Raw genomic sequence first — 24,554 nt, forward strand, 5'->3', positions numbered from 1 at the left:
TATATACAGGGTTCGACATAAAGTAGGAGCTAAATAAGTAATAGGTCTCTTATCTATTTCTCTTAAAAGGATTTCAGTTATGACTTGATTATATTCTAAACAAATGCATTCAATACCTAAATGAAGGCTAGGAATTGTTGGTGATACTATACTTTCAGAATTAATAATCCTCATTAATCACCTACACTTTATCCAATAAGCAGATGACAATCTCATCTCACATCACAAGTTCCTGGCCTACTTTAAGCTTTCAGGAATAGAACAATGCATCCCTTGCTAAAAATCATCTTCAGTTCCAAATCAAAATTCTTAAATTCCTGACAATAACAGCCCTCTAACATACAAACACTCAGTACAGCTTTAAGCAAATGGAAAAAATGTATTGGCTACAAAACCAGTCATGCAAATTAAGAGCCTATGCAGTAGTTATCTCAATGTTTGGCAGGATGTGTAGACTGAATCCCAGCTGGCTGGCAAGGAAAGTGTGCCAAGTAGAAATATAAGTCTTTGCATACTTTATTCTAGAGTCCAGATTAAAAACGTATAGCAGAAAGCACAAACATGGAAAATGGAAGTAGCCTCATACAAAAGGCAAGAGAAGCCTTCTTTTGCCCCTAATGCACACAGCCCTGGATTCCACACTTTAAAGAATATTCCAAGACCTCTTAAAAAGGCAATCCTTTAGGTCCTGCTAACAGTCAGTTTTAAGTGGCACACCTGTTTTGAGAACTCACTTCAACAGCAATTACAACTAAAGTACTTGCAGATAAAAATATAAGTCCTGAATCTGCATTAAGATAATTCAGGGAGCAGGGACGCCTGGGTGGCTCAGCAGCTTGGCGCATGCCTTCGGCCCAGGGCGTGGTCCTGGGGTCCTGGGATCAAGTCCCACATCGGGCTCCCTGCATGGTGCCTGCTTCTCCCTCTGCCTGTGTCTCTGCCTGTGTCCTTGCCTCTCTCTCTCTCTCTGTCTGTCTCATGAATAAATAAATAAAATCTTTAAAAAAAAAAAAAAAAAAGATAATTCAGGGAGGGGTGCCTGGATAGCTCAGTTAGTTAACCATCCACCTTTGGCTTGGGTCATGATCTCAGGGTCCTGAGATCAAGCCCTACATCAGGCTCAGCAGTGAGTCTCCTTCTCTCTCTTGCTCCTTCCCTCTGTTGCGTGTTGTGCTCTCTCAGATAAAGAAATAAAATCTCTAATAATAATAATAATCACCATCATCATCATCCAGGGAGAAGTGCCCAGGTAGTTTAGTAGGCTGAGTATCTGACTCTTGATTTTGGCTTGAATTTTGACCTCAAGGTCAGGAGATCAGCCCCAAGCCCTGTATTGGGCTCCATTTTCAGAGGGAAGCCTGCTTCTCTCCCTCTACCTATACACACATTTTCTCTCCCTCCCTTTCCAAATCTCTTTCTCAAATAAATAAATAAATAAATCTTTAAAATAATCCAGGGAGTAGAGGATGGGAAGTAGAAAGAGTATAGAGCAAATGAAACAAGATTTCCCATATACTGACAACTGTTGAAGCTGGTATAAGTTTTTTTTAATACTTTATTTATCAGAGAGAGAGAGAACGTACGTATGTGCACACACAAGGGGAGGGGGCGCCGAGGGAGAGGGAGAAGCAGACTCTCCACTGAGCAGGGAGTCCCACACAGGGCTCCATTCCAAGACTCTGAGATCATGACCTGAGCCAAAGGCAGATGCTTAATTGACTGAGCCACCTAGGTGCCCCTAAGTTTTCTGTTTTTTAAAAATCAAAGAGTTAGGGCAGCCCCAGTGGCTCAGTGGTTTAGCGCCGCCTTCAGCCCGGGGAGTGATCCTGGAGACCGGGGATCGAGTCCCAGAGTCCCACGTCGGGCTCCCTGCGTGGAGCCTGCTTCTCCCTCTACCTGTGCCTGTGCCTCTGCCTCTTTCCCCCTCTCTGTGTCTCTCATGAATAAATAAATAAAATCGTTAAGAAATAAATAAAATAAAAATGTAGATGATAATAGCACCTATCTTGTGAGGTTGTTTTAAGAATCAAGTGAGTTGATGGGCACCCGGGTGGCTCAGATGGTTGAGCATCTATCTGACTCTTGATTCTGGGGTCGTGGAATTGAGTCCCAGGATTGGGCTTGATCTTAAAAAAAAAAATAAAAGTACTACCAGGTATAAAACATAATACATAATATATGAAAAAATCTTAATAGTAGTTAAAAATTAACCACATATTCCCCTACAGAGAAAGAGATGCACTTTAAACTTAATGCCAGGAGAAATAATACAGCAAATTTGAATTTGGATAAGCCCTTCTCACTGATGTGATATAATTCTACAGTGAAAATGATCTGAATGAGCAGGAACATTCCACTGAAAGGATATTACGGAATTTAGCTTGTGCACTTTGAACAAATGTTAACACAAAATTTCTCAAAGGCTCTTGAATAAAGTGTGCAAAAATGACCTGCAAAGGATTTGAAACATCACACATACAAGCGTTTTTTTTTTCTAAGTCCAAAATTTTATCACTCTCAAAGGATCTTTAACTCAAAAAAGGTTAGGAACCACTTTAGATTTATGAAAACCGCCTTTATCAGAAATTTAAATTTGGGTTTCTAAACTTCAACTAAAACCAGAAGGCTTTCTGAATGAGAGTAAAGGCAATGACAAGCTGACAGTCATATTCAAGAAGAGTCTAGATACAGGGAACTGCCCAGATGTTAGAGAGTAGGGGCAAAAAAAAGGAAAGCCATAACATACAGAAGTATTTCCAAAACTATAACCAACTCATAAACACACAAATCTATAAATGTGTGTTTTTTGTTTTGTTTTGTTTGTTTGTTTGTTTTTAGAGACAGACACAGACAGGCAGGCAGAGGGAGAAGCAGGCTCCATGCAGGGAACCCGACGTGGGACTCAATCTCAGGTCCCCAGATCACGCCCTGGGCCGAAGGCGGCGCTAAACCGCTGAGCCACCCAGGGCTGCCCATATAAATGGTTTTTAAGAACTTAGAATAAGACTACCATGAGAACTAAAAGCATTCCTTCAAAGTTCCCTCTTATGCTACAAGTGGGTTGCTGCAGCTCTAGGTGGTCAAGGGAAAAGAGAGGGCAAAAAAATATTCATAGTGCTGCTCCACGCCCTTTCCACTACATATACCTCATGAAGGAGGAAGAGGGACAAGATGTTCTTAAATATCTATTTATCTGTACTCTAGCACACATTTTCTCCTCACAAAACTATTATAACAGGAGTTTGGGCTCCCCTTCAGTCCACGGTATCAGCAGCAAAACTACAAGGTAGCTATATCAGACTGGGAATCTAATATCTCATTTCTACAGAAAACTGTTTCCAGTTCCCACCAAACAACTTCAAACGGCGGTGGGGACACAGTACAGATGTAACACCGGCAAAACTGTATAAGCAACTGCTGTCTAGGTATTTTTAATTTCTAAATTCGTATTGTCCCTCTACCCAAATGTTCATCCTGCTGTTGTGACCCCCTGCCTGCCAGGGATACCCTGTTCTCAAAAAGCACTTGAGGAAGCTGGGTCTGCATTCCTTGACCAGTTTCGCCACTTTCTCACCCTCACCTTCCTTCCTCCAGGTTACGTGCCCCGCGCTGTGGATTAACTACCAGAGGACAAGGTACAGCAAGCAGTAGGAACGCTGGATAACTGAAGTGCAACGGCACTCCCACAGCCTATCACAGTGGAGGGTACGCAGTATGCACTTAACACATTAAAAATCGATAAATGAACCTCATTCCAATTCTGCCACTAGCCAACCTTGGAGAGTCACTCGACCTCTTTGAGCCTCATCTATAAAGTAAAGAGACCTGCATTAGTTCATTTAGGTTCAACAGTCCTACGATTATGATACGTTTTTAGGAGCTGATCTGGGAAACAGTTTTTAATCTGTTTTTTCAATAAAAGTTTATTCTAAAAAAAAAAAAAAAAAAAAAAAAGTTTATTCTAACCTTAAGTTTTGAACAATGTTTCAGAAGAACTGTGACAAAGCATAAGGACAGCCAAATCGAAATTAACCGGGAGGATCAAGGGAATGACAATAACAGCTGGCTCATCCTCTCATCCAAGGGTGAGAAAAAGAGTGAAAAACGTTCAGCATTTTTCGTAAAACTATGCAAGGCAACATCTTTTATTATACTGTTTGAAGCACTTACATTAAGCCTCAGGGGAGCAAACTCCTCTTGAGAATTCAGTACTAGGAAAGTTTCGTTCTTCCTTCCTTTCAAAATAGGAGATCTACATAACTTTTTGTATCACCAAACTTTGCCAGGAAGTCAAAAACTAAGGTCTGTTTGCAACTACAGTGCCATCCTTGTCCTGTTGCTAATAAACCAAGCAGGCGATCTCTCCTGCTATCTCTGATCTTAGCTCTTCGGTCTTTTAATTAATTGCACTTTTACCATTTACTCTAAGTCTCAAATCTTTTACAAAAGGAGTAGAGGTACAACAGACAAAACGTACCAGTTTTTTTTTTTTTTTTTTTTTTGAATGAATGCTAGATGCCGGATTTACAAATTAACACTTCAAAACTACAACTGATCTTGTGGATTAAAATCTATTAATACAAGTTGCTACCAGCACCAGACTCCAAATAAATCTCAAATTGCAATGAAGTTCAATTCTTCAATGTTTCCACAATACCCCCTTAATCTTTCCAAACTAGGTTTGAAGGAAAGCCTAACACTCCTAAACTTAATCCTCATTGTAAATGCTCATCTTATTTCCATTATCAGTAACAATACAAACCCTCCACAGTAGCAGAAACGAGATACTGTGTCACGCTAACACAACAAAAAGAGATGCTTCTTAATGGAAATGGAGTTAGAGACGTAGGAAAAACTGTTCCCAAAATGTGCCGTGAGTAAACAGTCTGGAAACATTCATATCCAAGTTGCTTAAGTAAAATTTCAACCCCCAATTGGTTTCTTTAAAGTTCTTAGGTCTCTTCTACAAGAGTGTCTATAGTCCCCATTAATCATAAATGCAAAAAGAGAACCCAAGAAGCACGGTATTTTAGAATTTAAAGCATTTACCAAAACAGCTTACACAAAGCTCTTCTGGCTCAGGATAAAGAAATTCAAAACTTACCTGAAGTCGCTAATTTAGCACAGCTACTTCTGCTTGCATCATCTTCTAAAATTCGGTTTGTGCTCTTTTCTTTCCCAACCAAAGTTTCTTCCAAAAGTAAGCATTTATCAGATACAACACTGTCTTCGCCCACTGCATGACTAATTTTGCTATTAGCTTCAAGTACAGAAGTGACCTCTTCCAGCTGAGCAGCTTCACTAGATTCTGAGTAAGAGGAACCCTTACCCTGGGCTAAATTCTTTGAAGAAACTGGTAGAGACTCATCATCACTATCAAATCCAAAAGGATCTCCAGTATTTTCTTCTTCCACCTTAGGTTTCTTCGGAATTTCTTGGATATCTGGTTTGAAATTGGGCCTCTTCTGCCCTAATTTAGCCATAAATGTGGTCTCTCCCCATTTTGTGCTAAGGGTGGTCCGTTTATTGGAAAAGACTTCATCGAATTTTGAACTGCCATTTCCTCCTTTCCTACTGTATGTTTTCCCAAATCTGGATGTCATTTTGACACCTGTTTCATATTCTCTGTAGGGGGGGAAAAAAAAGTAAGAATTCATATAATCACCAGATACTTAACAAATGTTAACACTGAATGTAAAAATAAGAACCCAGGGATTCTCCCCATGGGGCTTTTCAACATGCAAGATACAAACATTTAAAAATGCTTGAATAAATATGGAAAGGGCATATAAAGAAAGGGACTCATTTTTTTTATCCTATAGATTTCCAGAACTTAATCTCCTTATCTCAAAGAGTACACATTCATATGCTATTGACAAAGTAAGCAAGTATAATGACTAACCAACTTATCCCCAATACCAACTTAGTAACAGAACATCAATTTTTTTAAGTTTAAAATTAATCTATGCACAATTCTCATAAATATCACTGTTACCTTAAAAAAATAATATGACTAGGGTTATTACTCCTAATATAAAATCTTAAGCACGAAATGTAAATTTTTTTCCAGGATCTCAGAAACATCAAATAACTGACTCAATCAGGTCTTTGAAACTTTAGAGCATTTATTCATATAAAGGAAAAAAAAGTGGGAAAAGCCAGAAAAACGTATTATTTTTCATTTATTAGAACCTGAAATTTTTTAACACAATCGTAAAGATTCTGATTCTTGGTCTCATGTGGTCTGAACTGTGACTTGAAAAATATTCCCCAGCTGGTCCTCTCCCTGTGCATAAGAACCCCTACTTGTTCTGTCTCCCTTGTCCCTCTAGTGCTGTGCTCACTTGCTGAGTTACTGAAGCTGGTGAACTGCAGCATAATTACACTGGCCTGCCGACTATTAAAGGAAGCAACGGAAACGCAGAAGTTTATTTCCCTCTCGGCTTTATAAAAGATAAATTGTACTCATCTGATGCGTCTACAGAACAGTAACCCATCTATGACAAACTTCAGGACAGTAAATTAAGAGCAAAACATTTTCAAAGCAAGTTGCAGTACATTTTAAACACTCCATTCTTGTCTATCTCTTACACTAAAACCTTCTGAAGTTTAAATATCCATATATTAAATATCTAGGGAGAAAAATAAACCATTGTGTAGGTCTTGAAAAGCCAACCTTCTTCATACTCTGAAATCTAAAATACAGCACTAGGAATGACATGGAATACATTTCGGTCTGTAAACCCATTTTTCCTTTGCTAACTTAAATTCTTACAACATCCGTCGCTGGTGAACTGAGTTTCCTACGCGTGCAGCGGAGGATTTTCCCTCTCCTTTTGTGAGAGACCAACTAACTTGACAAAGTGACCGTTGAGTCGTCCTACAGACCTGCGCGGAGCGAGAACAGCGGTGCAGGCCCTTCAGGCAGGTGGCAAACCCTTTTCCTGAGAGAGGCGGACTCAGGCTGGGGGATGCCTGCATGGCCTGTTGGGTGCGGCCCCCACCCGCCCGGGGACCCGGGGTCATGTGGGGGCCACGCAGTCGGGTCGTCTCAGTCCTGCGGGAACGCGGGGCCCCGGCGCGCACACCGCGCGCGCAGACACCACCGGAGCCGGAACCTTTCGCAGACGCTCACACAGCAGTCATCGCCTAAAAACGTCGACTAGAGGCCAGACCAAAAACCTAGACTGAAGCTCCTTCGGGCCCCGGGAGGGGGGCGGGGGGGGGGGTGTCCAGGAGCCACGGGACCGGCCCTGCCGCGAGTTCAGAGCCTGCAAACCAGCCCTGGGCATACGGGAGGTCGCTGCGCGGGGCGCGGTGGAAGGTGGCAGCAACCGCGCGTCCGTCCCCCTAAGACTCCACGTCCTGTGCGCGCCCTGGATGCTCGGAGGCGGACAGAGCAGCGCCTGCGGTGCCCCGGATTGGAAAGGCGGGGGGGGGGGGGGGGGGGGCACGGGCAGGGTGTGCAGGGGCGACGCTCGGTTAGCACCCGGCGGCCGCCGAGCTGAGCGTGAGCCACGGGCGCCCGTTACATAACACCCCATCCTCCCGGGTCCCCCTCCAGGGCTCCCCGTCTTTCCGGGGACGGCGCTGATGGCATGTGCGGGAGCCCGGCGGACCGCGCGCGTGCAAACCCGGGGGGGGGGGGGGGGGCAGCCCGCACCCGAGCCCGCACCCGAGCACGGCGCCCAGGGCTCCGCCGCCCCGGGGAGGGGCGCAGGACTCGCGGCCAAGTCTTCCCAGGTCGCTGGGCCCTTGCTTCCGACCCAGGCCGGGTCCGAGGTGCAGGCAAGTGCGGCGGCGGCGGCCGCAGGGCGGGGGGGGGGAGGGGGGGAGCCGAGGCCCGCCCGCCGCGCAGGGCAGCGTCCGCAGCGGCCCCCGCGGGCTCCGGGCTGCCGCGGAGGGGCCGGCGCCCCGGGCCGCAACTTTCCTCCCCGCCCCCCGCGCCCCCCCGCCGCGCCCCGCCGGGACCTGGATGCGGCCCCCGGCGCCCCGGAAGCCCCCGCCGCCGGGCCCCGCGGGCAGCGCCGGCCCGGAAGCAACTCGGAACGCGGGCACCCGAGCGACGGCCGCCCCCGCCCGCCCCGCCGCGCCCCCCCACTTACCCCGGCGCCGGGCGGGTGCTCGGGCCTCGGGCCGCCACCGCCTCTCCCGCTCCCCGCGGCCCCGCGCGGCAGAGCAGCCCGGCCCGCGCGCCGCTCGGCCGCCGTCGGAGCCCGCGCCGCGGCTCGGGGTAAATAGGAAGCCCGGCGGGGGGGGAGCGGCGGCCCCGCAACTTCCCTCCCCGCCTCGAGCGCCGCCGGCCGCGCCGGGCCTAGGCCTCCCTGGCCGCCGCCGCGCCGGCTACGGGCCCCCGCGAGGCCGCCGCCGCCTCCCGCGCCGCCGCTTCCGCCGGGGGGTGGTCAGCGCTGGAGTTTGAACGCGGCCCTGGACCATCTCAACGCCATTTGCGCTCCCGGCCCCCACCTCCTTCCTCCAACAGCCGCTCGCTCCGTCACTCCGCTTCCCACAGGCCCCGCGCGGCCGGCGCGCCGCGCAGCCAATCACGCGGCCGCTTACTCAACCCGCCGCGCAGGCGCCGCTCCCCGCATGCGCCGGCGCCCGCCATTGGCCCGGCCGCGGGGCCCGACGGGAGTTGTAGTCCGCGTTCGCGAGGCCGCCGCGCGCGCGCGCGCGCGGGGCGCGGGGCGCGGGAGCGGGCGGCGGGAGGCGCGGGCGGCGGCGGCGGCGGCGGCGGCGGCGGCGGCCCGGGAGGCGGCTCGCAGCCCCCTTTCAGCGCCCGGCCCCCCGCGGACAGACGCAGGTGCTGCGGGAGAGGCCCCGGGGGCGCGGCGCAGGCAGCTGTGTCAATCGCTTCCCCCCCAGGGACCCGCCGGAGCCTGGGGACGGCGGGCGGTGCAGCTGCGCCAGGCCTGCCCGGGAGCGGGGAGCTCGGGAGCCGGGCGGGCGGCGGCCCGACGGCGGGGACCGCGGATGACGTCACCCCGGCCGGGAGATGCTCCCGCTGCGGCCCGGGCCGCCCCGGCTCTGACCCCGGCGACACGAACCACCGTTGACCTTGCGCGGTGTGATAACGGTGATGCGGTTACGTAAGAACGAAAAAAAAAAAAAGTTTTGCCAGCTTTGTCAGATCGTTTGGAGTCCGAGATGCACTTGCAAAGGGCTCCTGCAGGTGCGGGGCGAGGGGGCAAGGCAGGCCAGCGGCGCGCCTCCCATCCCTGCGCGGCCCGCTGCCCCAGCCCCTCGGATGTCCCTTACACCGGGCGCTCCTCCGTGCTCTTGGGCTCTTTTTTTTCCGTGTCAATGTATCCCCGATGCAGAAATTGGAAATTTAGGGAGGATTTCTGTCTTTTTTTTTTTCTTTTTTTTTAAGACTGCAGTGGGGAAAACAGCGTTCTAGAAAGTAGTACAGGCAGTTCGTGCTGAGAGAGGCTCATGATTCATCGGGCCTGGACGGCCCTGCTGTTGGGTGGGTGGTGAATGGAAGAGTGCACCTGGGAAATTAGAAAACTAATTGCTTCTAGTGAAAACCCTGCCCCTTCTCCCTCCAATGTGGGTAATCTGCTTTGAGTTAACCGGATTCCTCCAATAGATTCGGGGAAACTCCGAATAAAGAAAAAAAAAGTAATTTCTGAGATCCTGCGGCCCTTCCCACTAGGAATTTAAGGTGGAGTTTATAATGCCTGAATTGTTTTTGCTTTTGCACTGCTGCTGCTGCTGCAGCAGCTGGCAAAATTTGTATTCTGACATCTACAGTTTTCCAAAATATCATGACCGTACTTTGTCCTGGTTGTTTCAAAATAAACCAACTCTCGATGGCTTACAGGACTGGAAGTTATAGCAGGTCTGTGTTGGGCAGAGTGTGCAGAAACTTGTATTTGGGTCAGTTTGGGCCTTTTTAAAAAACATCAGCATACAGGATCTTATTTTATCATTTTTTCGTTTAGAGATTGCCAGCAGAGGTGCAAGCTGCACTTACTATAATTACTCAGATGACAGAGTGGTGGGTGCTAATTAAAGGGTAATTATCATCAGAGGAAAAGGCTAAGATCAAAAAGCCAGAAGCGGTGGAGAGACCATTGCAAGATCTTCCCGCAGAAGTAGTGCTGTGAACCCTCCTGCGCCAAAAGATGTATTCTTTATAACCTGGCCTGGTTACTTGGTTGGGGAAGTGACTCCACATGAGGCGTTCAGTAGAAGAGTTAATTTTTTTATAGAAAGAGACAAACCATGGAGCCCACTGAGGGGCTTTTTGTGCAGTAACTGTGTTTTTGGAATTTGCATTGTGTTAAATTCTTGCTACTCAAAGAGTGATCCCAGCTCAGCAGCATGTCATTACCCTGGAAGCTTGTCGGGAATACAGAACCCCGGGCCCCAACTCCACTGAAGCAGAATCTGCACTTTTGGGGATCCCTGGGTGGCTCAGCAGTTTAGCGCCTGTCTTTGGCCCAGGGTATGATTCTGCAGCCCCAGGGTCAAGTCCCACGTCAAGTCCCACGTCAGGTTCCCGGCATGGAGCCTGCTTCTCCCTCTGCCTGTGTCTCTGCCCCCCGCCCCTCTTTGTGTCTATCATAACTGAATAAATAAAATCTTAAAAAAAAAAAAAAAGAATCTGCACTTTCAACAGGATGCCCCAGGGAACTGGTCTACACATTAAGGATCGAGAAGCCCTAGTTTTTAAAGGATGCCTATAGATATGCCTAATCTCTGATCTTTGTTAAGATGGGGGAAGGGAGAGAGAGAACCTATTATACAACAGGTATGATGCCAGGCTTTTCATTTGCATCCCTGCCTGTTATCCCTGTTTTACAAGTGAGGAAATTGAGAGGTTGGCATTTGCTACTCCCTTGGTAGCTAATGAGGAAATCAAATCTTTTCGCACCGGTCGTGGGATACCCATTACTACTTACGACACTGTTGAATCTAATACAAAATGATATGTGTGTGTTTAGTCTGTGGAAGCGTAGTCTATTCTGAACGGAACTGTGCTAGGGCTCTCTGCTCTCCTGCATCTCACACTAAAGACTGCCTATTTGGGACGCCCGGGGAGCTCAGCAGTGGAGCATCTGCCTTAGGCCCAGGGCCTGATCCTGGAGACCCGGGATGGAGTCCCACGTCGGGCTCCCTGCATGGAGCCTGCTTCTCCCTCCTCCTGTGTCTCTGCCTCCCTCTCTCTGTGTCTCCCATGAATAAAGAAATAAAATATTTAAAATAAAAAAATAAAGACTGCCTATTCTAAGGCCCCTCCTGGAGGAAATTCAAACCCTGGGCCTTCTTCAGGCAGGGCCACTCAGGTGGACTCATACTTTGTTTCGGCTGAAAAAAGAAAATCCTGCAAAGAAAACTAATAGAACAATCTGTTCTGCCATTGTTGGGTCTCTGTTCTAGCCCAGGCATGGGAACTGTCAGAACTGGAGTTGCTAAATAGAGCCCTATAAACTTTTTCTGATAGTGCGTAGTAAAATGTATCACAATTTACACGATTCACTTCAGAGAACCAGAAGTCAGAGATGATCACACTGGTTACAGGAAATGTTTCCTTGTCTTAGGACGGCGAATGAAATTATAAATTACAAATCGCACCCTTGCATGTTATAGTGGTTGTGTAAGGGCCAGGCCCTACCCCTACCTCCCTGACACTCCCCAACCCTTCTCTTTGTTCTGCCCATAGGAGGTAGAAAGGACTTTTCAAGTAGTCTCCCCTCCCAAGCAGGCCATTTCGAATTGTAACACCCCAGTCCTAATGCTCACTACTCACATATTTTTGTGTTTATGTTACATGTTTATCTTCCCAATGAGGGGAAGGATCTTTGTCCTGCTAAATCAGCACATAGTAGGTGCTCAGTAAGTATTTGCTTAAATGCTCCCCCATTTACCTTTGTCTTTGTTGTAAGATTGTATCTTGCAAGTGACTTGGAACTGACAATAGTTTCAGTAACCTGTAGCTCCATAAATAGTTGACTAGGTTTTCCCAAGGGGGAGAGGAGTGCTACCTGCAGCTACCCTTTGTTCTCACCTTGGATCGGTTTTCATTCTGAGAATTGAGAAAATGAACACTACTGTAGTCACAATTACCTTGTTTTCCAGAATAATTGGAATATGTTTCTCCTGAGATGGTGACATCCTTTGGGGAATAAACTGCTGTCTAGGTAGTTGAAAGGCAAAGCAAGGAAAGGTCCCTGGGAACGCGTTGCCTGACGAGGATTGATACCCAGCAACCTCTGAAGGTCTGGCGACCTGACCATTGTCTTCAAACAGCCATCTTCTCACCCCTAATGCTCCCGATGTCCTTCCTACCCACCCCACCCCCAACAAAAGCCCTCCTGGAGCTTCCCATCACCAAGACTAAAATCCAAAATGGTCTTGTGAACTATGAAGCCACAGGTGATTGGGCCCCTGAGCACTCCTGGCAGGGTGCACACCTTACCAGGCCTGCCTCTGCCTACTGCTAGAACCTGCCAAACCAGCTCCTCCTCAGGGCCTCTGTGCTGCTGTTCCCTCCTCTAGTCCTGGAGATAAGCACCTACCTGACTCACTGCTTTTAGGCCTCAGGTGTCTCTTGGGTAGTATCTACCCTGACTGTGCCGTTTAAATTAAGTCCCTCTCCCCGCCAGCCTAGCATTCATCTCCCCTTCCCCCTTTGTTTTTCTTTTTTTTAATTTATTTATTTATGATAGTGACACAGAGAGAGAGAGAGAGGCAGAGACATAGGCAGAGGGAGAGGCTCCATGCACCGGAAGCCCAACGTGGGATTCGATCCCCGGTCTCCAGGATCGCGCCCTGGGCCAAAGGCAGGCGCCAAACCGCTGCGCCACCCAGGGATCCACCCCCTTTGTTTTTCTTGATGGTAGTCTTCACAGTTGTCTTACCTATTAACTGGCTTATCATTTGTTTCCTTCCACCAGCCTATAAACTCTAGGAGGACAGGGATTGTTGACTTGTTCACTGCCAGATGCCCAGCACACCTAGAATGGAGCCTCACACACAACGTCTGCTGTATGTGTCCGCTGGATTCCTCGGGAATGTGCTCGGCCCTTCTATGTCCTCACTAACTGTGTGTGTGCTGGACCTGTCAATAATGGCAAAAGGTCCCCTGAAACCAGCCGCCGTCAGGAGCGAGCGTGTCCATTTCTTCCTGTAGTTCTATTTTCGTGTTTATATATTTTGAGGATATTTTATTGGTCACATACAAATTTAGAATATTCTTTTTTACATATAACTTCCTGGTGGAATTGAAAGCCTTTTAAGTAATACGGAGGATGGAAGACAGAAATCGCCTAAGTTTTCCATCCCCCCCGAGTGCACACCTTTTGTAATGGGACTTCACAGCTCCTCGCGGGATCTGGGCTGGCCTGGTAGCTTGGCGTGGCCCGAGGAACGTGCCCAAGTGACACAGTTCTGAGCTGGAGTCTCGGGAAACCTTGAATGCTTGCACATTCTCTCTTGGGTCCCCGCCTCTACCGTAAGAACAGGCCTGGGCTAGCCTGCTGGAGCCTGAGAAGCCACATGGAAAAGAGCTGAGGTCATCCTACGCCAGTCCAGCCAGCAGGCCTCAGACACTCAAGCCAAGCCAGGATTGGCATCGCCACCTACCTGACCCGCTGCTGCCCACAGACGCGTGTGCGAGCCCACCTGGGGCCAGACGAGCTGCCCAGGTGACTTTAGACTCGGGAGTGATGATGAATAGTTATTACGCTAAGCCTGTGCATTTTGGAGTGGTTCGTTATACTACATTATTGTGGCAATAGATAATTGATGGTTAATGCCTCCTCCTCGGTTCCCAGCCTCGGAAAAGCTTCCCTGACTGCCCCGGCAAACTAAGTCAGCTTCCCAGCCTATGATACCACTGACGGGCACCTCGCCCTCCAAAATGGTGTGTTTACTTCTGTATCATTGACTAGACTGTCAACTATGTGAGGACAGAGACGTTGTCCTTTTGTCCCCTGCTCTGTCTTCAGCACCCAGCACAGTGCTGCTGTGTCCTGCTGCGTGTGTCTGCTAAGCGCTGGAAATGTGGCCCGTCCAAGTGGGGACGTGCTGAAAAAAATAGAACACACTGAATTTTATACTAAAAGGCTGAGCAGGGGATCCCTGGATGGCACCTGCCTTTGGCCCAGGGCACGATCCTGGATGGCACCTGCCTTTGGCCCAGGGCACGACTCTGGGATCGAGTCCTATGTTGGGCTCCCTGCATGGAGCCTGCTTCTCCTTCCGCCTGTATCTCTGCCCCTCTCTCTCTCTCTTTCTGTCTATCATAAATAAATAAATAAAATCTTTAAAAATAAAAAAAAATAAAAGGATGAGTACAAAAGATGTATGTATAAAATATCTCAATACTTTTTACACTGATTAAATGCTGAAATGACAGTATTTTGAATATATTAAGTAGAATGTGTTATTAAAATTAATTTCATCTGCTCTACTTTTTAGGCTTTTTAAGATTTTATTTATTCATGAGAGACACAGAAACAGAGACACAGGCAGAGGGAGAAGTAGACTCCCTGCAGGAGCGCGATGCAGGACTCGATCCCAGGACCCAGGGATTACGACCTGAGCCAAAGGCAGATGCTCAACCACTGAGCCACCCAGGGATCCCTCTTTTTAGCCTTTTTAAAGTGGCTACTAGAAAAAGCAAGTTTGTGACCCGTATTATATTTCTATCAGTACTGATACAGAAGTACAGTAAATATTTATCAAAGGAAAAGACTTTTTAAAGGCTTACTGAAAGAACTGCTCTATTAAGGCACATAAAGACACAGAAGAACCTTAAATACATATGACTAAGAGAAAGGAGCCAGTCTGGAAAGTCCACGTACCATATGGTGTCCTGGAAAAGGCAACAGTGTCGCAGTAGGTGGTTGCCAAGGGCTTACAGGGCGCAACTGGGAATAATAGGAGTGGAATGCGGGGGAAGTTTTAGGGGATTTGAAATGATTCTAATACTATAATTGTGGGTACATATTACATATTTGTCAAAACCCATGGAAGTGTACAAGACAGGGGCCCCCAGGGGGGCTCAGCGGTTTAGCGTCTACCTTTGGCTTAGGGCGTGGTCCTGGGGTCCTGGGATCGAGTCCCACATCGAGCCCCCTGCAGGGAGCCTGCCTCTCCCTCTGCCTGTGTCTCTGCCTCTCTGTGTCTCTCATGAATAAAAAAAATCTTAAAAAAAAAGAAGTGTACAAGACAAGAGTGAAGCCTAATATAAACTATGGACTTGAGTTAATGCATAGTCTTGCTTCTTTGACTGTAGCAAATATACCACACTAATTCAAGACAAAAATAATAAACTATGGGAAGGGGAGGGAATATAGGAATTCTCTGTATTATATGCTCAATTTTTCTGTGAACCTCAAACTATTATTAAAAAATCTATTTTAAAAAATTACTTCACCCTTGCACAGCTACCAAAATGATTTAAAGCATAAATTCAGCAAACCAGTTTCCTCTTTTAAAAAAGACTCCCCACTATCTATGGGATACTTCACATCCACTGGGATGGGCTTTGGTGTTTATAGTTGTTACCACTTCCCCTCCACCCTGTAGGCAATGCGTCTCCCCTCCAGCTGTACCAGACCAGCCAATGGGCTTAGGCCTCCACTGGACTCATGCAGCCCCCTCAACCTGGAAAGTCCTTTTCCCTCTCCACTTTGTGGAACCCAGTGAGTCATACCCCCCCCCCCCACGTAAGTCAATCATTCTCCATTCCTTGTTTCTATAAATTCTAAATTAAGGGGCACCTGGGTGGCTCTGCCAGTGAACTGTCGGCTCAGGTCATGATCTCAGGGTCTTGGGATAGAGCCCCACATTGGGCTTGCTCAGCAGAAGTCTTCCTCTCCCTCTTCACCTGCCTCTTCCCCTGCTTATGCTCTCTCTCACAGACTCTATCTCAAATAAATAAAATCTTTAAAAAAAAATCTAAAAAGTAGATACAGGGGCACTGGGTGGCTCAGTTGGTTAAGCATCTGACTTCAGCTCAGGTCATGATCCGAGGGTCCTGGGATCGAGCCCCACATTGGGCTCCCTACTTTGCCCAGCTCCTGCTTCTCCCTCTCCTTCTCCCTCTGCCCCTCCTCCCAGCTTGTAGCCATACACGCACTCCCTCTCTCTGTCAGATAAATAAATAAAAGTAGTCGTCTTGGAGCTTTGTGCCTCTTTCTAAGTTTGGAAAATGGATACGGAAATGTTGAAAAAGAAGTCTGATAGCCACGGGCAGGCTAGGGATTGATATCCTTGAGATGGAAACAGTGGGAGCAGAACAAGGCTATTTAATGTCAGTGAAGATCGGCTTGGGCTCATCTCCCAGGCAGGCGGCCGTGGGGTGCCACGCTGGGAGTAGGATCCATCCCAGCAGTGAGGCGGTGTTAGCTGACTGCCTGCCTCCAGTGATAGGAGACAGGCCACTGGGCTGTCACCTGCTCTGAAAGCCAATCTGCCTGTGACTGCAGCTCACCCAAGTCAGGATGCCAAGGTGATTTAGTTTCAGACATTTCACTTCCAGGGCAGATGACAGTGTGGTGGTGACAGTTCCCTCTCTACCATCATATAGTGGAGCCTCAGGAGAACGTGTGAGAAGGCTTCCAGATGCTGAGCTTACGATGCAGGTTTCCCCACATCTCCTTCTTTCCAGGAATCTTCTATTTCTTTCTCTCTTTTTAAGATTTTATTTACTCATGAGAGACAGAGAGAGAGAGAGAGAGAGGGAGAAGCAGGCTCTCTGTGGGGAACCCGATGTAGGACTCCATTCCTGGACCCCGGGATCATGACTTGAGCCAAAGGCAGATGCTCAACCACTGAGCCACCCAGGTGCTCCTATTTCTTTCCTTTCCTTTTATTTTATTATTATCATTTTTTAAGTAGGTTCCAAGACCAGTGTGGAGCCCAACATAGGCTTCAACTCATGACCCTGAGATCAAGAGTCAGATGCTTAACCAACTGGGCCACCCAGGCATCCCAGGAGTGTTCTATTTCTGGCCACTTTGCCAATGGGAAACTCAAGGAATACTGAACAAAGATCAATGACTTGCCCATGATCACTCAGCTACTTAATAGGTGACTGTTTTCCTCCACAGGTCACAGGCATGAAGCAGAAGCTCCCCTGGGTGCTTACCACCACCCTGTTCTTTTGCTGTCCTTTCCAGCCAGAGGTCCTGGAGGAGTAAGGATCTGGTTGAGCCCCCAGGGGTGTTTAGTGGAAGAGACCGGGTTGGAGTTAGAATGGTCTAGTGCCTGCAGGAAGGTCTAACTAGCCTGGGAGACCAAGTATCTGTGAGCACTGAGGGCAGAGGGGCAGAGGGGTGTGTACGAGGCCAGGCTTATTTACCAGTCCGAGGCCAAAGGGGTTGATGTGCAACCTCTTCCCACCCTGTCCACTGGGTCCTCTGACGGCATCCAGGTGTTATCCAGAGGGGTGGTCCTCTAAGCTGTTCTTTGTCCCTTCTTTGTGTCACTCAGCTGACCCAGGGAATCCGAAACTGGCACTTGGGGCAGAGAAAATGCAGGAATCGGGATTTGTAAGAAATGTTCATGAATAACCTGGGCTGGCATTTCTTCAGGTGACAACTCCGTCTTGGGGGGGGGTCGGGGCGGTAAGAGGGCTCCTCCGTGAACCTCCACCCCCCTCTAACCCCCTGGGCTGGCCCACAGTTTGGGTGATTGGGCAGCTCCGAAGATTCCCTGGGCTGAGGGGCCTCTCCCAGGAGAATGGGAAAGAATTCTTTCCTTTGTGTGACTTGCTTCATTATGTATGAGCGAGGCTGGCTCCCATGGCTGAAAAATGATCATTCCTTTATTGGGTTTTCCCAGCTTGGGGCAAAAGCTTTTGGAAGACCAGGCTGTGCCTGGGAGGAGGATTTAGTGGATTAAATACGGAAGTTGGGGAATTGTGCAGACACCCGCCGCGTTCCAGGATCACGGTGGTGCCCAGGTCACCTCCGCGCCCCCCCCCAGGCCGCCCAGCGGAGCCTGCGGCACGTGGAGTCCTACTTGTACAACCGGGATCCCAAATCCCGTTTGCTTGCACTCTGCGAGGACAGGGGGGAGCGTGCGATGCCCCCGTTCTGGAGAGGAGCACGTCGCTGACTTGGGCATCACGGGTTGCTCCTGGTGGGCTTCGGGCGCTGCGCGCGGGTGCGGACGCCCCACGGGGTCCGGGACTGTTGCCACCGCCAGCGCGGGCTGGGCAGCGGATCCGACTGCATGGTATTCGGGCAAGAACCCCGACAAACTATCGCCTGCGGACACGGAAACGCACGCCTAGACTTTTAGGAAGCACCTGCTTGGACAGCCCTGCGTGTCCCCCGAGACATCCAGCCTCGCGGTGCCCGGGGTCGGGGTCCCCGGGAGGCTGGAACCCTGGCGGCCGCGGGCGGTGGGGCTGCGGGGCTGCGGGGCTGCGGGGCTGCGGGCGGGGCTCCAGCCCTGCGGCGGGGGGGGGGGGGGGAGGCGGAGCGGGGGGGAGGGGACACCTGGGCGTGTCCTGGGGGACACTTGGGTGGGGGCGGGGGGGGACACTTGGGCGGGGCCTGGGGGACACCTGGGCGGGGTGGGGGAGGACATCGGGGCGGGGGGGGACATCGGGGCGGAGGGGGACATCGGGGCGGGGGGACACCTGGGCGGGGCGGGGGGGGACATCAGGGCGGGGGGACACCTGGGCGGGATGGGGGGACACCTGGGCGGGGCACACCTGGGCGGGCCGGCCTTGGCTCCTCCCGAGCGCCGCGCGTCCACCTGCCCGCAGGTCCTCTGCGCCGGCGCGAGCGGAGGGGGGCGCCCCCGGGCCCTGGGCTGAGGGTGCAAATGCGGGCCTTCTCGTGGGGAGAACACCAAATCCTGGGGTCGGTGCACAAAGCAGCTTTTTTCTTTTTTTTTTTAAGATTCTTATTTACTCATGAGAGACCCAGAGAGAGGCGGAGTCCCGGGCAGAGGGAGCAGCAGGCTCCCTGCGGGGACCCGACGCGGGACTCGATCCCGGACCCGGGGTCACGCCCTGGGCAGAGGGCGGCGCTAACCGCTGAGCCGCCCGGGCGCCCCCAAAGCCGCCTTTCTAAAGCGCGTGGCCCGGGCTGTGTAATCATTTACCCGCGTCTGTCTCCGCGCACCTGCCCCTCTTGGACCCACGATGTTTACCCTGTTCCCGCCCAGGCCAAAAGCCGGTTTGTTCATTAATCCCGGAGGCTTCCGCGGCCTTTCCGCGACTCGATTCTGGCCCCGAAGGAAGCTGCGCAGCATTAACATTTCAGACGCGAGCGCTCGGGGGCGGGGCGGGGCGGGGCGGGGCAGGGCGGGCCGGTGCCCCCCGCAGCCCCCCGCAGCCCCCCGCAGCCCCCCCTCGCCCGGGGGCGGGGCTGGCATTTACCAGACGGGAGGCGCCGCTCGGGGCCGCCTGGGTGGTGCGGACGGCCCGCGGGCTGAGTGCGGGGAGGGGAGAGGACCGATGCGGGTGTAGGGGGAGCTGAGCGGGGCGTCGGGCCCGGGTGAGGGGGGCGGATGCGGGCGGCGGACGGAGGCGGCCCGGAGCTGCGCGCACCCGAGGAGGCGCGGCCCCGCCTGGGAGCCCAGCCTGGGCTTTGGCCGCTTTCCCGGGATCGCGGGCCCGAGGGCTCGGCCGGCCCCCCGCGTGCACACCCCGCGCCTCTCCCGGGCTGCCCGCGAGCGCCGTCGGGGCGCGGCCTGCGCGGCCCCAGGGCGACAGCGAGCGCGCCCTCGCGACCCCGCGCCCCGCGCCCCCGCCCCCCGCAGGCCCGGCCGCCGGGTGCAGGTCCACGGCCGCCCGCACCCCCGCTGCGAGGCCTCCCCCGGCGCGGGCGACCTGCCTGTGGGCCCCGAGCCTCTCCGCCCGGTCCGCGCCCGGGTCCCTGCCCCCGAAGACCCAGGGCCTGCGGCGGACTGTCCGCGCCCGCCCCGACCGCGCCCCTTCCCTGGAATCACAGAGGCCCCTCCGCGAGGGCCCCGGGGGTCGTGCGCGGGGATGACTTGTCAGTTTGGGTAAAACGAGGGCAATTCCGCGCCCCCCCCCGCCCCAGGGTTTTAGGAGGCGCGGTGAGCCCGGCGGCGGGCGGCCCAGGCCCTGGCGCTGTTGGTAAACCGCAGGGTCGGCTCCCAGGCAGCTTCTCGCTTTATCTCGCTCTGCCCAGAAGCTGCAGGAGGTCTCGGACGGTGCAGAGGCTCCGCAGGCGTGTCAAGGTTTGGGCAAAGGAAACGCTCTGTTAACTCTGCGCCCTGGAAAATGCACGCGCAATTCTGCACCCGGTTTCAGGCTCTAGGCCGTGAAATGTGTCCAGGTTTAAGAATCCTGTTCCAGGACCTTCCCAGGCTCCTGTTACCTGCTTGTCCTCCTTTCTCTTGCCAACCCGCCTTGCTATCCCCCGGCAGGTATCCGGGCTGTGCGGCTTCAGTGCTTTTGCTCCCATCGGCTGCCTACAGGAGAGCCCCCACTTGGAGCTCCTTCCCCTCACCCTCCACCTTCCACCACCGCAGCCACGGGTCATCACCTCCCAACTGCGACAGCACCTGGTTGAACCTTCTGATCTGGAGCCTGCTGCTCCACGTTAAGTCTTGGTTGGCTTTGTCTCAGTCCCCACAACAGACACAGCCTGGGACAGGGCCTTGACTTCCCTTCTCCATCCTTTTATCTCCATCTAGTTTATCAGGTTGCATAGGTGACTTTAGGACTCACTCAATACCTTCACCTCCAAAATAATCTCTCAAATGCTGCTTTGGTGCCACCAAGGGTGCTATGAAATCACCCTCCCCTCCTCCCCTCCACCTTCAGAAAGCACACAGAATAAATTCTTTTTAAAAATTATTTAAATTTAAATTTTTTTAAAGAATTTATTTATTTATTTGACAGAGAGAGAGCACAAGCAGAGGGAGCTGGAGAAGCAGATTCCCTGCTGAGCAGAGAACCCAACGTGGGGCTCAGTCCCAGGACTCCAGAATCGTGACCTGAGCCAAAGGCAGTCACTTAACCAGCTGAGCTGCGCAGGCACCCCAAAGTTTATTATTATGTTTTTTAGTAATCTCTACACCCACTGTGGGGCTTGAACTCACCACCCTGAGGTCAAGAGTCTCATGGTCTTCCAACTGAACCAGTCAGGCTCCCTGGCACCTAGAATAAATTTTTAAGCATCAGAAATTTTGCAGAATTCTTTTGCCTAGAACGAGCAGCAGGGCTGGAGCATTATTTCGGGCATCCCAGACTGAGGGCCCTGCAAGTATCCTGTGGGCTGCTCTGAGCTCAGTGGAGTGGAACCACCAGCAGGTGCTTGTGTAGGACGGGGGTGGGCCAGGCAGCAGGTTGAGTGTTCTGGGTACCAAGGCCCTGTCAGCCGTGGCGTCTGCTCTCAAGCAGCACTTCCTGAGCTGCCCTCAAGCCTCAAAAATTGTTCCAGCTCCTCCCCACGACATTAGTTTCTCCTTGCTCTGTGAACCTTTACTTTCCTCTCTTTGGGCACTTCCTACACTATTATTTATCAGTGCCCACCGGAGCCAGACTGGTGCCCCCCTGAAGGAAGGCCACCAAACAAGTAATGGTCAGGAGAGCCTGCAACTCTGACTCCCAAAGGACAGCCAGGAAAGGGAAAGGATTCCTAGGCTGGGTATGCCAATCTGGGGAGCTTGGCCCTGGGAACTCCAACAGGTTTTTTTATTTGAGTCTTTTTTTGTTTTGTTTTGCTTTTTACTTGTAGTATAGCAGGGTATAAAAATTACACCTGGCTCTCAGATTTTGGTTTCAAATACCATTCTGCAACAAAAGGAACCAGGGACCCTGGAGAAAGAGCTGACTCTAAGACTGGGACAAGAAATGTGCAAGATAATGTAACCCAACCAACACGAGTTTGCTCCTTGGTGAGTCAGAAACTGAACCAGGCTGAGTTGTCATGCACAATAAGACTTTTATTTGCAGCAAATAAGGAGATCACAGGGAATGACTTCCAAAGCTGTAACTCTTGAGCAAGGGTGAATAAAAAGATTCCTTTTATTTAGGGTTAGGATGAATATTTAGCTAGATAGCCTTGTCACCTCACGTAGACACAGGCATAAGGTTGCACGTGTGTCTTAAGGAAACATGCTTCTATACACACTGTTTGTTACACAAATGAGGCTTGTGCTCCTTCTTGGGTGGAGATTTTAGTGCTATAATGGGGTAAAGGTAGTTGTGGGTCATTCTACAGGTCACTCCATGTGACTCTGCACAGGCATGAGTCAAGGATTAAGTTCAAATTGGTCTGGGTGCTCTGGGCTGGCCAGAGGTCTTGTCAAGGCAGTTGCTTTGGCTTGAGGGGTTGTTTCAGTTTCCATCTGCCTGAGTTAAGAGGTAAGCTAGAAAGAAGAGTTTAAGGGGAAAAGGTGAGACACGTCCATGAGTACAAGAAGGTGGACGGTGAAGGTCAGGTCTCAAGGTGTAGCTGGTGACAAATAAACCTGGAGCACCTCAGAGTGCCAGAAAGTAAGGAAGGACTGAAAAACAAGACCCCACAATGCTGTGGGGTGCCAAAGGGACACAGAAGCCAACAGAAAGAGCTCCTAATGGCTAAGACTGGAGCAATCTGAGCCATCTGAGTAGCATTAGATTATAACCCAAAATATAAACATCCATGAGTCATACTGGTATAAACAATTGAAAAAAATTTTTAAATGGGAAAAAAAAGACAAACCTCCCGTTTGGAAGAAAAATTCCAACTAATGTATGTTGCTGGCATAAATTAGCCGAGTAATGCAATTCCTTTTGCGTATGAGGCTGCTCCTGGGTTTTATGTTGTCATCTGAGCTTTGGGCATGCTGGGTCTTATCTCTAGTTCAGCAGGCAGTCCTCAGCCTTGGCTGCAAGTTAGGATCTCCTTGGGAGCTGCTAAGACCCAAATTAGGTTGGACCCCAGACCAGTTCAATAATCAAAATTTCTGGGCATGCAATCCAGAGATCTGATGAGTTTGAAGATTTCCTAGGTGATGACTCCAGCGGCCAACAGCAGGTGTGGGGCCAGCACGGTGGGACTGGCTTCCTTTCATAGGCGCTGGCTCTCGATTCTCTAGGGGGTCTTCAGGCTCGAGGTGACCCCGCAGACACGGGAGACGGAGTGTGGCTGAGGTACTGTAACCCTCTCTGAACTGTGAGAAGCCCGCTCTTCCTTCATCGCTGCCTTAACTTTAACCTACGAAATGGTGAGGCAGGCGGCCCTGCGCGGCCCAGTCGGTTGGTTCAGTGACTGGCTGTTGGTGTCGGCTCCGGTCACGATCTCGTGGGTAGTGAGGTCGAGCTTTGCACTGTGCTCACACCCAGAGTGAGTCCACGTGAAGATTCCTTCCCTCTGCCCTTCCCCCCAACTCGTGTGTGTGCATGCACATACGCCGCTCTCTTTCTCACTCTCTCTCTCAAATAAATAAATCTTTTTTTTTAAATGGTGAGGCTATGAATCCAACTGATACTGTAATTTATTAAATTACTGCTCAAGCTTTGGATCTGATTTTTAGCTCCCTCAGCCCTGTGATTACAAGAGGTTTAGTGATTCTTTCAGCAGAATTATAGAGAGTCCCTGGGCTGTGCCTTGGATTAAGAATCTGTAGCATTTTCCTCCTTTTCTCTTTCTTTCTTTTTGACCTTGAAACAACCTCAGACTTCTTTCTTTCCCCTCCCCAGACAGGATCATCCTACAAGACTAAAGTGCAGGCTTTCTCAACCAGGGTTCTTCAATGGAATATGGCAAGAGAAGAAAAGGATTTGAGGGACCATTTATTCCAATTCTCCCACAGATGGTACATAATTAGCATCCTGCGAAGGAGAGAATTATGCATATTATATCTGGGGTGCCCCCAGGTATCAGGGCTCCTTGTTCTTCTCTGATAGAACACTAAGCATGTCCATCCTACAAAGAATCAAGCCACATCACAATCAGGAAATTGGTGTTGCTGCCATCTAACCCTCAGATCCCATTCAAGCTTTGCCACAGGTCCCTTAAAACATCAGGATCCATCTCACACCGGCAATTCGCTTTGAGTTTTCATGTCTGTTTAGTGCCCTTCACTCCGAGACAATTATTCGATGTTTCCTTAACTTTCATGTCCTTGATACTCTGGAAGGTCGTTCTCCAGTTATTCTGGAGCCCCCAGTTTTGGTTTGTCTGCTGTTTCCTCATGACCAGATTCAGGTTGTCACAGAAGTGATACCACGTGCTTCTGTCTGCATCCAGTCAGGTGGCCTGTGATTTTGATTTGTCACATTACCGGTGGTGTTCATTTTGGCCGCTCATGAAGATGGCACCTGCTTCTCCACTGTAAACCACTGTTTCTCCTTTTTTTTTTTTTTTTGTTTCTCCTTTGAAATGAATAAGTACCTAGTAGATGCTTTGAAACTCTGTAAATACCACATTCCTCATCAATTTACTCATTTATTAGTACATATAGATTCATGCTTTCCTATTTTATGTCAACGGGATATATTTTCTTAATGGCATTTTTTATTTTGGCTGGCTCACACTGTCCCAGATTTGGCCAGTGGGAGCCCCTTCATGCTGGCTCGTAGCCCTGTTTGACATGCCCCCAACATTCCTGAGCAAGTC

General features: G+C 50.5%; 1 protein-coding gene and 1 long non-coding RNA gene across 6 annotated transcripts in view; one reads left to right on the forward strand and one right to left on the reverse strand.

Moving 5' to 3' along the window:
- Positions 1–8,547, reverse strand: part of WAPL (WAPL cohesin release factor) — an 81,816-nt gene extending 73,269 nt beyond the window's left edge. For 2 of the 5 annotated variants that reach the window (XM_025434197.3, XM_025434195.3), the window contains exons 1-2: positions 8,467–8,547; positions 5,105–5,625 (exon numbers count right to left, since the gene is read on the reverse strand). In XM_025434197.3, coding sequence (XP_025289982.1) covers positions 5,105–5,603 — 499 coding nt within the window. In that variant the 5' untranslated portion in view covers positions 5,604–5,625; positions 8,467–8,547. Of the gene's footprint in view, positions 1–5,104; positions 5,626–8,105; positions 8,441–8,466 lie in introns of those variants that run through there. The other 3 variants (XM_049109089.1, XM_025434196.3, XM_049109090.1) reach the window with 2 other exon arrangements.
- Positions 8,548–8,814: 267 nt separating this feature from the next.
- LOC112651483 (uncharacterized) lies at positions 8,815–15,385 on the forward strand. Its single transcript, XR_003130834.3, has 2 exons — positions 8,815–9,089; positions 12,906–15,385. It is a non-coding gene; the product is annotated as an uncharacterized LOC112651483 (long non-coding RNA).
- The last annotated feature ends 9,169 nt before the right edge of the window (positions 15,386–24,554 follow it).

The sequence above is a fragment of the Canis lupus genome, chromosome 4 (assembly GCF_003254725.2).
Source record: "Canis lupus dingo isolate Sandy chromosome 4, ASM325472v2, whole genome shotgun sequence".
Lineage (NCBI taxonomy): Eukaryota > Metazoa > Chordata > Mammalia > Carnivora > Canidae > Canis > Canis lupus.